The sequence below is a fragment of the Ananas comosus genome, linkage group 5 (assembly GCF_001540865.1).
Source record: "Ananas comosus cultivar F153 linkage group 5, ASM154086v1, whole genome shotgun sequence".
NCBI classification, from domain to species: Eukaryota; Viridiplantae; Streptophyta; class Magnoliopsida; order Poales; family Bromeliaceae; genus Ananas; species Ananas comosus.
The window spans coordinates 11,078,373-11,092,449 of record NC_033625.1 but is presented as its reverse complement, the minus strand read 5'-3'; the positions used below and the strand labels follow the sequence as shown (position 1 = coordinate 11,092,449).

Sequence of the window (14,077 nt, the reverse complement as noted above, 5' to 3'; positions counted from 1 at the left end):
TTCGGCTGCAGCGGCGGCGGCCAGCGACAGCTGGGTGGCTCGGAAGGGGGCACGGTGTCGTTGGGTGTCACGTTCGTTATAAGATAGAATCGTTCAAAGATCCAAATTTGGATCAAATTAGATCAAATTGATCATATTTGGGATTTGGGATTTTAGGGATTTGATCAAATCGATCATATTTGGGATTTGGGATTTGATCAAATTGATCATATTTGGGATTTGGGAATTTGGATCAAATTGGATCAAATTGGATCAAATTGGATCAAATTGGATCAAATTGGATCAAATTGGATCAAATTGGATCAAATTGGATCAAATTGGATCAAATTGGATCAAATTGGATCAAATTGGAATAAATTAGATCAAATTGATCATATTTGGGATTTGGGATTTGGATCAAATTTGATCAAATTTGATTTGGGATTTGGATCAAATTTGATCACATTTGATTTGGGATTTGGAATTTGGGATTTGGATCAAATTTCATTGGGGTTTGGATCAAATTTGATCAAATTTGTTCAAATTTGATTTGGGATTTGGGAATTTGGATCAAATTTGATCCAAATCACAAATCCCAAATCTGGATCAATTTCCATATGGGTATAACATATACCTTAAATACCAAAGGTAACCACGTTTAGGTTAGTAGATTTAAACATTATTCTTCGTTAAGGGGTAACCATCGTTTACCAATAGGTAATTCGCCTCTTTTACCATAGTATTCTTCGTTTTTCCAATACGAGGCGAAGAACTTTCTTGCCTGATTGTCCCAGTCGATGGATCGGTTGAAAGTATTAATTTACGGCAGTGACATACCTATTGAGAAAAACACTTTTCTCGATAATGACATCTATCCATCTCGGTTTCTCACACTTGATATGTTCAATTGTTATTGTAAACTAATTTACTTTCTTCTCCGAGGCCACATATCTCTCCTGGAGTGACAAATTCTACATTGGTATCTTTGCTACCTTGGGTGATAAAAAAATTAGCAAGATTAAAGAATAAAAGTTACTTTATTGACCGAAAATTTGATATAAATGGGTCAAAATTGGATCAAAAAGTGAAAATTTGAACAGATTTGATACAAATTTGGATTAAATGGTTCAAAATTGGATCATTGTGAGGGAAATAAAAGAACAACGTTTAAAAGATAGTAAATCAATAGTAAAGTGAATCCAAATCAAAAGCGACTACTCTTGTACCTCTTACAACAACTAAATAAAAAGACACATCAATTTTACCGATCAGCAGCCTACAGAGAATCACAAGTAACCCTACCTGTCAATCTATACCTATCCTTACCAGGGGCTATAAAGCCACCAGCTTTCTTTAACTAACGCTAAGCAAGTCTATGCTGGATACGCTTAAAACTCTCCTCTTACATAGTAAATCATTTAACATTATCTCTTCTTACAACAGAATTTATGTGTTAAGCTACGGGATGCCCTCGTTTACTTATATAACGAGTACTATATCATCTACTACTTAGTAACCTCCCTAATTAACCTAACAAACTTGTAATACCTACACACAGCGATATGTATCTTTTTCTAAATATAGGAAATCTCTGTGTTATAGTCAGCGTTCCAATAATGTGTTCGGACGATGTATTACTATAGCTACACCCTAAAGGCCTCTTAGGTTAACCACTGGCACTTCAACTATTACTTGGTCCGCATTCTTACTGTTCCAGTCATTATATAGAGTTCTAACGCCACTTATAAAAAAATTAATACTTTAAGAAAGTATGTAATATTAATACTTATGACGTTTGTCTCAGTCAGAGGTGCACGCGTTGGGAGCTGAAGTGCACGGGTTGGGAGCTGCAGTGCACGGGTTGGGAGCTGCAGTGCACGCGTTGGCAACTGCAGTGCACGGCTTGGGAGCTGCAGTGCACGCGTTGGCAGCTGCAGTACACGCGTTGGGAGCTACAGTGCACTGCTTGGGTCCTATAAAGTATGTGGATTACTTTTAATGCTAACCCCCATTTCTTTTAAACCTAATAAATTAATTATCATTTACTTTAAAATGGATTATATCATTTGTAAGCCCTGATAACGTCCGATAGATGTGGGATATGTTTAACCTTACTTCAAGAACTATTATAACAGCTACTTCCTCTACTATTACTGCCATTAGTCCTGCTATTTGAGTAAGTATTACTACCAGTAGTCCTTCTACGTGGGTAACTATTACTGCCATTAGTCCTACTCCTGCTGCTAACCTTACTAGATCGGCAACTGTAACTTCTACTAGTGCTACCACCTAATTTAACGGAACGCTTACGGTAAATGTCAAACTTACTGCTGGGCGTACATTTGTTGCTAATACATCTGTTAGGACTACTCCTTGAACTAAAATAACTGGTAGGCCTCGTTAAAGGATGCCTATTATTAACCTATGTTGTCATACAACACTTAAGCTCACTCAAGCTACAATCTGCATGGTTAAGGCTAGATGGATCGTAACTGCCCTGAACCGAGGCACTTTAGAAATTACTATTCCGTAGAAATCACCTGCGAGAACTAGCTACCGTGTAATGAGTGTTACAAGTCTACTTTCAACACTTTAGATGGTTTTGTTGAATATGTCACTTTACGTATCAACTCCCTACAGGAACCTCCAATGTGCGAAGCCAAGGATTCCTACATTGTATAAAGTCTCAATTTTGTATGCGCCCAGTTGTATGAACACAATAAGGTTACGATTTACGCCGCGTAGCATTAACATGAAGTTTAGAGTATACAGTTGATTAAGAGGGCAATTACTTCCGTTCTGATTTATACTGCGGTTTTCTTCACGTCCTTTGCCACGCTAGGTGAAACGTACAAGTTTATTTAATAACCTTCCGTACCGACCGTTCCTCGTTTCGTAATGTTTAATAAATACCCTCGACCCTCGTCAGTATGTGTCTGCACGGAGCCATAGAATGATACGACGTCTCATGATTAATACCTTGAATAACCGCCGAACTAGTACCTACCGGTAGTCTCCCTTATACAGTCAAACCGGCAGAAAAAACCAGTAAACGAGTAAGATAAGTACCTAAACGTGTAACAGCCGGCCACCACTCGTAACTACGCTGAGTGAACATACCGTTTATGCTTCCGGTACGTAACTATCGCTGCCGACAGCTACGCTTACTATCGTAAAAAAAGAATCGAAAACGTTAAACGCTTCCGCTTTTACCACCTTGAACCGCAACCAAAAATGTATTGAACCCGGTAATGCAATATGCGTTAGCTGGCCAAACAAAATAAGACTATCTAAATCACCGAATTTCCTTTATCACCGACTCAATATAGGATTAGCTGTCCCCGTACGTGTGGCCACCACAGAAGCTGTGTACTCTCGTTTATACCGATTCGCCAAATTTTTACTTAGTAATAATCTGTTTAAAATATCATAGCCGTCACGAGGTTACAGCCATCTTATAATATTTGACTTTCTACTCAATGCGCGCGATCTACTCCTACGCACCTTCACCCAGCTACTCGAGCTTCATATGTTTCTCATAACCCGCACCCGTAAACTACCTCCAGCTACGAAGCCCAACTACTGATGTTTATACAGGCTCTCAAATTTATCCCATGAATTCCCATAGGCACGAGAAGGTCATTGCCGTAAACAGCGCCCTTGAAAAATATTTGACTTATCAATAAAACATTTCGCAACACTTTTACCACTTTCATACTGCCGGTGCAATCATGGTTTTTATGTTTCAGCCTAATTGAACTTATACCACTGCCGCGCCCCTGTGTAACATATAGCTAAACCCTGATAACTCAAACTTCAGGTTTGTCCTGTGAGACTAATGTTACAATGGTAATTACCTTGTCTTCGCCTAACATTAACGCCTCTTAAGTTCGATTGCCCGTATGGAATGAGCGTATAAAATCGTCAAACGTCATTAAGTGTTGATTCTTATCTAATAGTATCAGAAACAAGGATAACCATATGACATCTCACAATAGCGGTCTGTATGCGTAGCGAAAAGGTAGGTCAAGGTCTGTCCGCGATGACCGGTGCTGGGGACCCGGGTGGTTAACATGGCGGAGGTCAATCTTCTTTCTTTCCAGCTGGTGCTAGTTGTGCATAAGCATTATATTATCTGCGTTGGTCACCAGCTGCTTGTTTTACGTCGTAAACATTCGTCGTGCCAGTAATATCTTTATGGACAGGTATCTTATGTCTCTCTCGTGTTGTTCCTGCAGCTGCATCCTGAACAATGGATTGAATGATCATAAATAATTTGAAAGTTATAAGGTTATAAGTTACGCGATAAACGATTATACAATGATTAATGTTTAAGAAATTTTAACGTCTACCGTCTAGATCTCCTCCGCCCTGGCCAACTACTCAGGCAGGACTGTCTCGTCGTAGATGTATCCAGAAGTAAATAGTGCTGACTCCACTCTCATTCTTAATAAAGAGATATTTAATACAAATCATAATTACGTATATTTACAACACGATTGATAAAAAAACAGTGACATCCCTATAGCGCAGCGAGTCAAGCATCTCGTACCGACGTTTAACTTGGTCACCCTATACCTAGTAGGTCGCCACGATCTAAACGATGCTGTCAGTCCTAAGATGCCGTAAAGAGCTGAATCCGCAGACGTTGAGCTAGTCAGAGATAACCCTCGAGACCAGCTCTCTACCGCTGTCCTCTGGGTCTGGAAGGTGAAGGCGGTGCCACTCTACTGCTAATGTGAAGTCCTACACCGCCAATAAAGTCCAGAAGCACAACTACCTCGCGGACAGTGTCCCTGATGTGTCGTAGGCACCTATCTCTAAACAGTCCTCGAAAATCCCCAACATGGCCTACCGTAGGCTCGACCAGTCTAAGCTAATCTAACCTATATGGTCGTGAAGGTAGTATATGTAAACCTACGAGGCCGACCTATTCAACGTCGGTATCGGGCACGTATATACAATATAGTCTAACCGACATCAGACAAAGGTTTGGGGTGGCCTATATCTCAAGTAGAATTCACCGATGGTGAAAACCGTCTAAAACTGCGTACACCACCAAATCGGACCCCCAGCCGTCGTAACCGGATGGAAATAGCGCGTAACCCTTGCCGCAGTAATTTCCTATTCCAGCTTACGACAACAAAGCGCTATAATCATGTCCATTATATATTATTAACAATATATTTTGAAGAGGATAAATTCAAATGTACAGATTAAATAACATTAAATAAATATCTAAACCCGTACCCTGGTAGAAGTACAGCCGGCTGGATGATCGCAACCTCGATAACGGCTGTACCGACTAACGGGAAACCCAACGGCCATATTGTTAATTTATACTATGTATAATGTAAAGAAGGATATGTAAACGTTGATTGTATGAAAAGTTTATAGTCCACCTGCTTACGGCCGCCAAATGCAAAACCCCGGTTACAGTCCTGCTGGCTATATCTCAAGATATCTCTACTCGATCTAGTCGTCGCTCTCTGTGTACATGCATAATTACGTTGGTAATAAAGTTATAAGTTGGCATAATTACGTAAGACGACTGATAATAACCGAAAAAGTATCTAATGTACCGCCGGCATGTGTCTACGACATAATCTCCACGATGGTCGTAAGACACATGTCCCGTCACTCCATACCGCTAGCGCCTGGTGCGACTAAACAAAAGTATAGCAGCTCGAAGTGCACGGGCTAGCTCAGGAAGCTGTCAAACCAGAGGACGTCGTATATGGATAAGTACACCTCTGATAGGCAGCGAAGTGTAGAGTCCCCGCCGGTCTACTCGTAACCCCGGTGAAAGTACGGCGTGTGTAGCTCTCTACCCCTGTCGCTAATGTCCGATAATAACTGGTCCTAGGCTAACAGCCACTACTGGGCCATGTACGCTGGAGATATATATACCTCACCATAACCGTCTAATGCTCTTCTACCTAAAGAGCAGGTCATGTCGCAGGTGGTAACTGTATGGTGGGAGCGCCGGTCTGGCTCTCTCGTGACCATGCTAGTGAGTATACAATTAAAAAATATGTGTAATGGAATATCAATTATATATTACGTAGATTACTCAAAAAAAGATATTACGTCCACCTGCGTAATGCTGTCCGAGTTTACCCGTAGTCTCCCGATCAAGTACTAGCTGGAAGAATGCTACGCTACTATCTGTGTAACTGCTCGTACCTACAGGTCTAACTCAGTCATGATCTCATGTAAGGAAGGTATGGACAGCAGCGACTACAACCTCCAGCTCTAAAACCAGTTGGGAGCTGTAGCCCAGTAGTGTCCTCTGTGAGTGGCTGTGGCTGACCTAGTATGAGCTCTAGCTCGGATGCTCATAGTGGTAGAGGTAGAGGATCACTACAACGTCTAAACGGGCGGCGGGGATCTAAATGAAATAACGGCGACCTGAACCTGAGTGAAGGCGGCGGTCACAGAGCTCTCGTGAAATCTAATCAGATGAGAGCTGCAGTACAGCGCAGTAGTAGTGTCCGGGCGGATCGTAGATGTGGCCGGTAATAGCTCCCACTAGCTGGACTCGGTCTACTCTGAGTCCGCTAAGGCCTCGTATGGCTCCCGTAATAGTAACGCCTAGAGCTACTCTACCGGCCATAGCTCCGAGAACTACTACATGGATAACGGCTCGAGCTACATGTCCCACCGGCATCTACACCTGCACCTGCACCGGCACCGGCACCGGCTCCTGCACCGGCTCCTGCAGCTCCCTCTCCTTCTAGCTCTCTGACTAACATAAAAAAAATAAAACTCTTATATGAAACATATTATAATATATTATGTACTAAATCAAGTATAAACATATAAAGATTCACAAAACAAACTATAAAAATAGGTCAACTAACAGAAATCACGTTTGAGGTCTTAGGGCTTTTTTTACCGATTCAGGACCTGACACACGAACATGTGTCTATTCTGCCACTTGATAAGTGGCAGAAATACCGTGATGTGTATTCTGCCATTTGGTGAGTGGCGGAAATACCGTCATATCTATTCTGCCATTTGCTAAGTGGCAGAATAGACACAAAATCGGTGCTGAACCGGTTTAATCCCGTCCACCGTTAAATGAGATTTCTGCCGCTTATCAAGTGGCAGATTAATTCTGCCACTTGGTGAGTGGCAGAATAGACACAAAATCCGGGGGAGAGCTCCTGAACCGTTTTAATCCGACCGATCCATCTTACCGAATACTGTTCTATTCTGCCATTTGATAAATGGCGGAAACACTTCTGCCATTTGCTCACTAGCAGAAGAGATCCGTGGAACGCGGTGCGCCCCTTAACGACTCTTCCGCCATCCCACGCGCCCCTTAACGACTTTTCCGCCATACCATCCGGATCTCTTCTGCCAGTTGGTAAATGGCGGAAGTTCTCGGACGAATTTCTGCCACTTGCTCAGTGGCAGAAATACTCTTTACGACTAGACCGCCGACTCCACCACTCTCCTCCCAATCAAAGTGTTTATTTTAAAAATGTCCCAATCAAACCGTTTATACTTTAAAGTGTCCCAATAAAAGCTTTTTTCAGGACCCCTTTCTAACTCTATTCTTAACCTCGAACCTGGCTTGATTTGGTAGGCATATTTATCGGTGGTGAGCCGAAGTGTTATCAGGGACCCCGTTCACCGTTTGCTAGACTATTAATCTTCACCGTCTCATGAAGGCGGTGAACCATCTACCGTCTTCATGAGAAATGCGCATAGACGGTGAACGATTCACCGTCTTTACGAGAAAAATCCGATCTGGCACCGACGTAGCGAAAGGAGGGTTAGTTTTACAAATAAAATTTTCAGAGGGTTATTTGGCCAAATATAAAATTCTATAGGGTCAGTTCCAAAAAAAGTCCCTCTCCCCAATCTCTCTCTCTCTCTCCCTCTCTCTCTCTCTCTCTCTTAATTCCCCCCTCTTCCCTAAGCCTCCCCCACCCCGGCGACCATCCCGCCACCAACCATCCACCCAGCGCCCCGGCGGGCCCCTCCCGCATCCCCTCCACCCCAACCCACTGGCGACTCCTTGTCCTCCCGGCACCCCTCGTTCCCCCGGCTGCCGACGCCCGCTCCTCCCGACCCCATCCATGCGTCTGCCTTCCTCTCTACTGACGACAAGCAACCATTTCTTCCCACCATGGAGAGGGAGAGACCGCCACTCATCCCTCTCTGATCGACCTTACCTCACGAGCAGCAACAGTGGAGGCTGCAACAGCGTCCTCGTCCTATCCATACCCGCTCAAAGGCAGAGATGGAAGCTGCTGTCGAGGCCGAGGCCGAGGCCGAAGCCGAAGCCGAAGCGTAGGTGTAAGTGTAGCGCCAGCAGCTTCTCAGCGGCAGCCCAGGAGGAGGAGAACCCTCCAACCCAAAGGCAGCAAAGGCGGCAGCAGCAGCGGCAGAAGCCCAAGTCAGAACCCGATGTCGTTGACCCTGTCGGCTTTCTCACCAAGCTTGGCATCTCCGATAGGGCCTTCGCCCAGTTCCTCCGTGATCGGTACGGTCTCATCTCTGCAACCGCCCGCTATACGCCACCCTCATTGTGCAATCACTATCGGTCTATGTTTTTGTGTTGTAGGCATAAGGTGTTGAAGGACCGCAGGTTTGAGCTGTATTCGCGTTTTATCGATCTCAAGGAGGCATCTTCTGGGTGGGTATACTGCTTGCTGCTGTTTTATATATACTAGACAAACTGCATTTGCTGGGTTTAATTTGTGAAAAGATTGAATTTGATTGTTGGATTTATTTGGTTCACAGATTGAATATATTAATGGTTTTAGATTGCGCATGTAAAATGGTTGTATCTTATCTATGATTATAAGTAAGAAGAAAGGTAATATCTAAATAAATTGTATTGGTTGTAGTATTATGGTAAAAAAATTTATCTTACAATAATATTACACAATTTGTCCATGTGGCCAAAGCTTGAAAAGACACCTCTCCCCTAGCTTTAGACAAATTATTATGTAGATATATGTTATGGTAGCCGTGAATTCTGTGAACTATGAAGCTTTAGTGTGGGTGGGTTGAGTTGACATTTCTGGTTCGTGGTGGATTGGTCAGATACGAAATACTGGGTATGCATCGGCACCGACAGCATCGAGTTGATTTCATGGAGTGGGCCCCAGGTAGTGAATTCTTCAGTTTTCCCTTCAATTTGAGAAACTTGGACTAGTTGTGCATTGGAAGATTTGGTCGCCTTCTCTTGACATGATTCTTGTTAATGGCACTGATGGTTTTTAGATCTTTTTCTAGAGTACTGGATAGTGAGATTTTTGCGTGCTTTCCACAAGTCCTCTTTTAAACTATGTTTGATATTGCAATACAAAGTAGTCTTGTATACTTGACATACTTGCTTCTAATAGGAAAGGTATGGGAACATATAAAAAAGTTTTACGGGCTGAGTTCATGTGACTTTGTGAGGCTTAAGCTCAACCTGGTGAGAAATATCAAATTGGATCAACTAATTAGGACTATTAACTTGATTATTTGCTGTCTTTCGTCATGTTAGGTTGCCACGTTGTACTATTATACACATTTAAGTTCCTTTTACATATTTAAGTTCCTTTTATTATGAATATATTATTATCTATCTTGGTTTTTCACTTGTAGACTATTCAGGCTCACTCTTAACAGTATGGACAAAAAACCAAATTATGCTTTTAAGTTTTGATATAATATTCCCTTTTGGCCTAGATCCATGGTGATGTTTCATGATCTTATTGCCTTTGGATGCTGTGGAATTAGATGGTTAGACCAAGAGAATCTTAGAAGTTACTTAGGACCTCTAGAGGCATTGAAATTTCAATTTAATGTCTATATTAAATTATTAGGATTTAAAGTTATTTAGTTCATCAGAAAAACTTATCTTAATTGTCTTGTAACTTTCTATAATAATTATAAATTCCTACATCTTATGACTTGCCCAATCCAATTGCCAGTAAATTCTTATGGTCTATTTTGATGCCTATTATATATTGGTTAAATTACAATGTTGGTCCTCAAACTATGACCTATGTGACACTTTGGTCCTCAAACTTTAGTTCTTTTGCAATTTAGCTCAATTTTTTTGAACTATTGTAATCAAGTCCTGCAGCTCAATTTAGTTGACTAAATATTTATTAGTTGCTAATATGGAAGTAATATAGTAGTGTTTTGATTGATGATGTGATAATGTTAAGATGCTACATTACTTCCACATCAACAACATGCCAATATTTAGTCAACTAAATTGGGTTGTAGGACTTGATTGCAATAATTTACAAAGTTCGAGCACGAAATTGCAACAAATTAAAGTTTGATGGCCAAAGTGTCACGGGCCTCATAGTTTTGAGGACCTACAGTGTAATTTAGCCTTATATGTTTTATATGGGTGCAAATCTTTCTACTAGTATTACTGTTAAAGAGGAGCAATTTTACTTTAGTTGTCTACTGTATACGAAACAATCTTCTAGTGAATGCTTTTAAGTTCTTCAATATTTTTACTAAGAAAGAACCATTTTTATTTGTGAAGATTTTTCACTATTAGATTTTGTTAACTTGGTGAAAATTGCTACATAGGTGTTCGATATTGTTCTCTTGTTGGTGATTTTAATGATTGGTCGCCAACAGAAAATAGTGCAAGAGAAGGACACTTGGGACATGATGATTTCGGATATTGGTTTATCATACTTGAAGATAAGCTAAAAGATGGGCAACAACCAGATGAGTATTATTTCCAAGAATATAATTATGTGGATGATTATGATAAAGGTGACAATGGTGTTAATGTTGAAGAATTACTCAAGCGCATGAATGATGAATATTGGGAACCAGGAGAAATTTGGTCTCGCAAGTCTCGCTTAGAGATGGTTGCCAAGTTGTACGAACAGATATTCGGCCCTAATGGTCCCCAGACAGAAGAAGAGTTGGGTGAAATACCTGATGCTGAAACCCGATACAATGAGTGGAAAGAGTCGCAGAGGATTGACTTTACAAACCATTTACTGTCTTTTGATGTTATTGATAATGGACAGGAGAGTGATATCTATAATGTTGTATGTGATCCACTATCAAGTGAGAAATTTCGAACAAAGAAACCTCCAATTGCATACTGGATTGAAATGCGTAAAGGACGAAAAGCATGGATAGAAAAATATGTGCCTGCTATTTCTCATGGAAGCAGGTATAGAATTTATTTTAATACACCTGAAGGGGCTTTGGAACGAGTTCCTGCTTGGGCTACCTATGTTCTTCCAGGTATGTTTTGATATCTCGTATGGAACTTTGTGCTTCTTATATTCTTGGAAGTTGGAATTACACTTGAATGCTACAACCTTATGTATTCATGAGGAAATTTGTTTGTTTTAAGAATAATTTCGTAATGCCCTTCTAGTGACCTCTAATTTCATTAATGCCCTCCTAAATTTGATAATATTACAAGTGCCCCTCTATATAGGTTTAATCATCATATATAGTTGAATCATATTGAAGTTTGTCGCTCATACCATCCATTGTAGTGCGATAATTAAACATAAATAACAGGATAATGTTAAAATTAATTGCCAAAACTAGTTTGAGTACCCAGCATCAAAATGACATAATAGTCTATCTAATACAATCTAGCCACGAAATAAAAATAATAGATAAAAGTGACATATGGCAACTATTAGGTATCAACTCTCCAAAAGCTCCAGAATGTCCTACGTCCTTTAAAAAGGTGCTAACTGAAAATCCAAAGCTCAGTAACTGTGGTCCTTTAAAAAAAAAAAATTAACAACTTGATGAGCATAAACTTCTGCCTGGTAGGGAGTGCCTCAAATATGAAGGAAGTTGACTTTCCTCAACAAAAGGTCAAGATGTGTCACATACAAAATATCTCATACGATAGATGTCGAGTAATGTTAATGAGATAAAGAGATAAAGGATGTACATATAATAACACCCACAAAGTAAAGCTTAGAGGTAATCTGGTGGATAGCTTATGCATAGTAGTGATGGATAATACATATTAGAGAGAAAGGAATAAGTTATGCACCAACAAGATATAACAGAGTTATCAACCACTCTCACAACCCCTTACATGGTATATCAACCCTAGCCACCACTACAACGAGAAATACTTATTTGTGTTGAAAAACATCTTCCTTAAATGACATGTTTTGTTCGATAGCTTGTGCTAATCCATATAGGAAAAGCCAACTAGCATAGGCCATTCAACAAATCAACATAACAGCCCAACATGTCGTCTATATCTAACTTCCAAAAATAATAAAAGAGAAAATTGCTTATGTACTCTTGTAAACTTGTGAAATTTCCTATTTACCCCTTTGTTTCAAATGTAGCCGTAGAAAGTTTCTCTTTCTTATATACCGCTATTTTGAGGGTTTATTCGAAAGGATTTGGGTTTTTAGAAAGGTATATTGGAGAGCAGATACTTTTTTGAGGGGTAGATATAAAAGGTGGGATCTTTAGAGGGGTATATAGGAAATTGCCCCAAAATAATAAATAAACTATCCAATCTACCATATTCCAATCATAAGAACACTCCCAACATGAGTGAACAAATAATATGTAACTCTCAAAAAAAATTGCACATCTCAACAGATTTAATATGCATCAACTATAAATGAAGGTAAAAGTACCATGTATGCACATAAGGAGTATAGAAGGAAAGTAATAGATAAGAAATCTCAACTTCAAATCAACTTGAGGGATCCAATGATTGCTTATTTGTTGAAATTGAGCTTACAACGAAAAAGTCATATGATTGATTTATAATTCAGTCCCTTCACTACGTTAGAATTTTCAAACAGGTCTCTACAGTCCACAAATAGGTCCAATGGGATGATTTAACTCAAGCAAATTTGATTGACTGAATCTTATTCAATTTAGTCTAGTCACTTTCTTATAGGTCAGACCCAATCAAAATAATTAAGTTGTATTAGTCTAAATCAAGTAGGTTGATTAAAACACAATTCATTCTAATAGGTTCAAGCCCGACTCTTTTCGAGTTCAAGTCAAGCAATCATGTTAGACTTATAAATTTGGGCTTGCTCAAATTTTGCGGCGAAATTAGTTAGGTAAGGTTTCAATATGATTCACTAATTAGTAAATTTAGTTTATAGGATTTTAGATCTCAAATCTAAACTAACCCAAAACACAAAATCCAAAACTTTTCTTCCTTCTATTAAACCACCATAAACCAATTCCTAAGTCGATGACCGATGACTGACTCTCATAATTGGCTCACCGATACTCTAATTAGTTAATTTAGTCTATAAGGTATCAGATCTCAAATTTAAACCAACCTGAATGTAACGACCCAGCCCGCTAGCAACAATAATTCGTTGGGCCCAACCACCGGCCCAAAATGCTTAAGCCCAGTTATTATTACTAGTGTCTAAGTCTCTAATATATCCAATCACATCCCCATTCCTATCCGATGTGGGATTATTGGGGTGTGACAGACTCCTCCTGTTAAAGTCCTCACGTCCTCGTCAGTCCAATCACACACACAGCCCAAGATCACCAGGCAATGTGAGACGTGTCTCGCTAGCCTTGTCATCCAGACCCTGGCATTGTCGGTCACTTTGTCATACAGACTCCGTCATAGCTTATCACTTTGTCTTTCAGACCCTGGCTCAACCGAGACTAGCCACACATTTCCGGTTGGTGATTGGCTCTGATACCAAATGTAACGACCCAGCCCACTAACAACAATAACTCGTTGGGCCCAACTACCGACCCAAAATGCTTAAGCCTAGTTATCATTATTAGTGTCTAAGTCTCTTATATATCCAATCACATCCCCATTCCTATTCGATGTGGGATTATTGGGGTGTGACATTGAAACTAAAGATGTCAACCGGTTGGATTCGGGGCAGGTTTTCAAAATCTCGAACTTGAAACCTAAAGCCGAACGCAAAACCATCGGTTTTTGAAACCAAACCGAATTCGACAAGAAAAAAGAAACCCAAACCGAACCCTATATTATATATTTTTAAACTTAAAACATGAAGCTTTTAAATCTATACTTATGTTATACAAAATTTTAAACCATTTCTCTTTACTAACGAAAACCCAAGCCCAAAAAACCAAACCCAAGCCCAAGCCCAAA

At 40.2% G+C, this 14,077-nt stretch overlaps 1 protein-coding gene across 1 annotated transcript in view; it reads left to right on the top strand.

Moving 5' to 3' along the window:
* Positions 7,868-14,077, top strand: part of LOC109710694 (1,4-alpha-glucan-branching enzyme 3, chloroplastic/amyloplastic-like) — a 61,194-nt gene continuing 54,984 nt past the window's right edge. The window contains exons 1-4 of the mRNA XM_020233430.1: positions 7,868-8,476; positions 8,558-8,629; positions 9,043-9,107; positions 10,540-11,217. Coding sequence (XP_020089019.1) covers positions 8,070-8,476; positions 8,558-8,629; positions 9,043-9,107; positions 10,540-11,217 — 1,222 coding nt within the window. The 5' untranslated portion in view covers positions 7,868-8,069. The remainder of the gene's footprint in view (positions 8,477-8,557; positions 8,630-9,042; positions 9,108-10,539; positions 11,218-14,077) is intronic.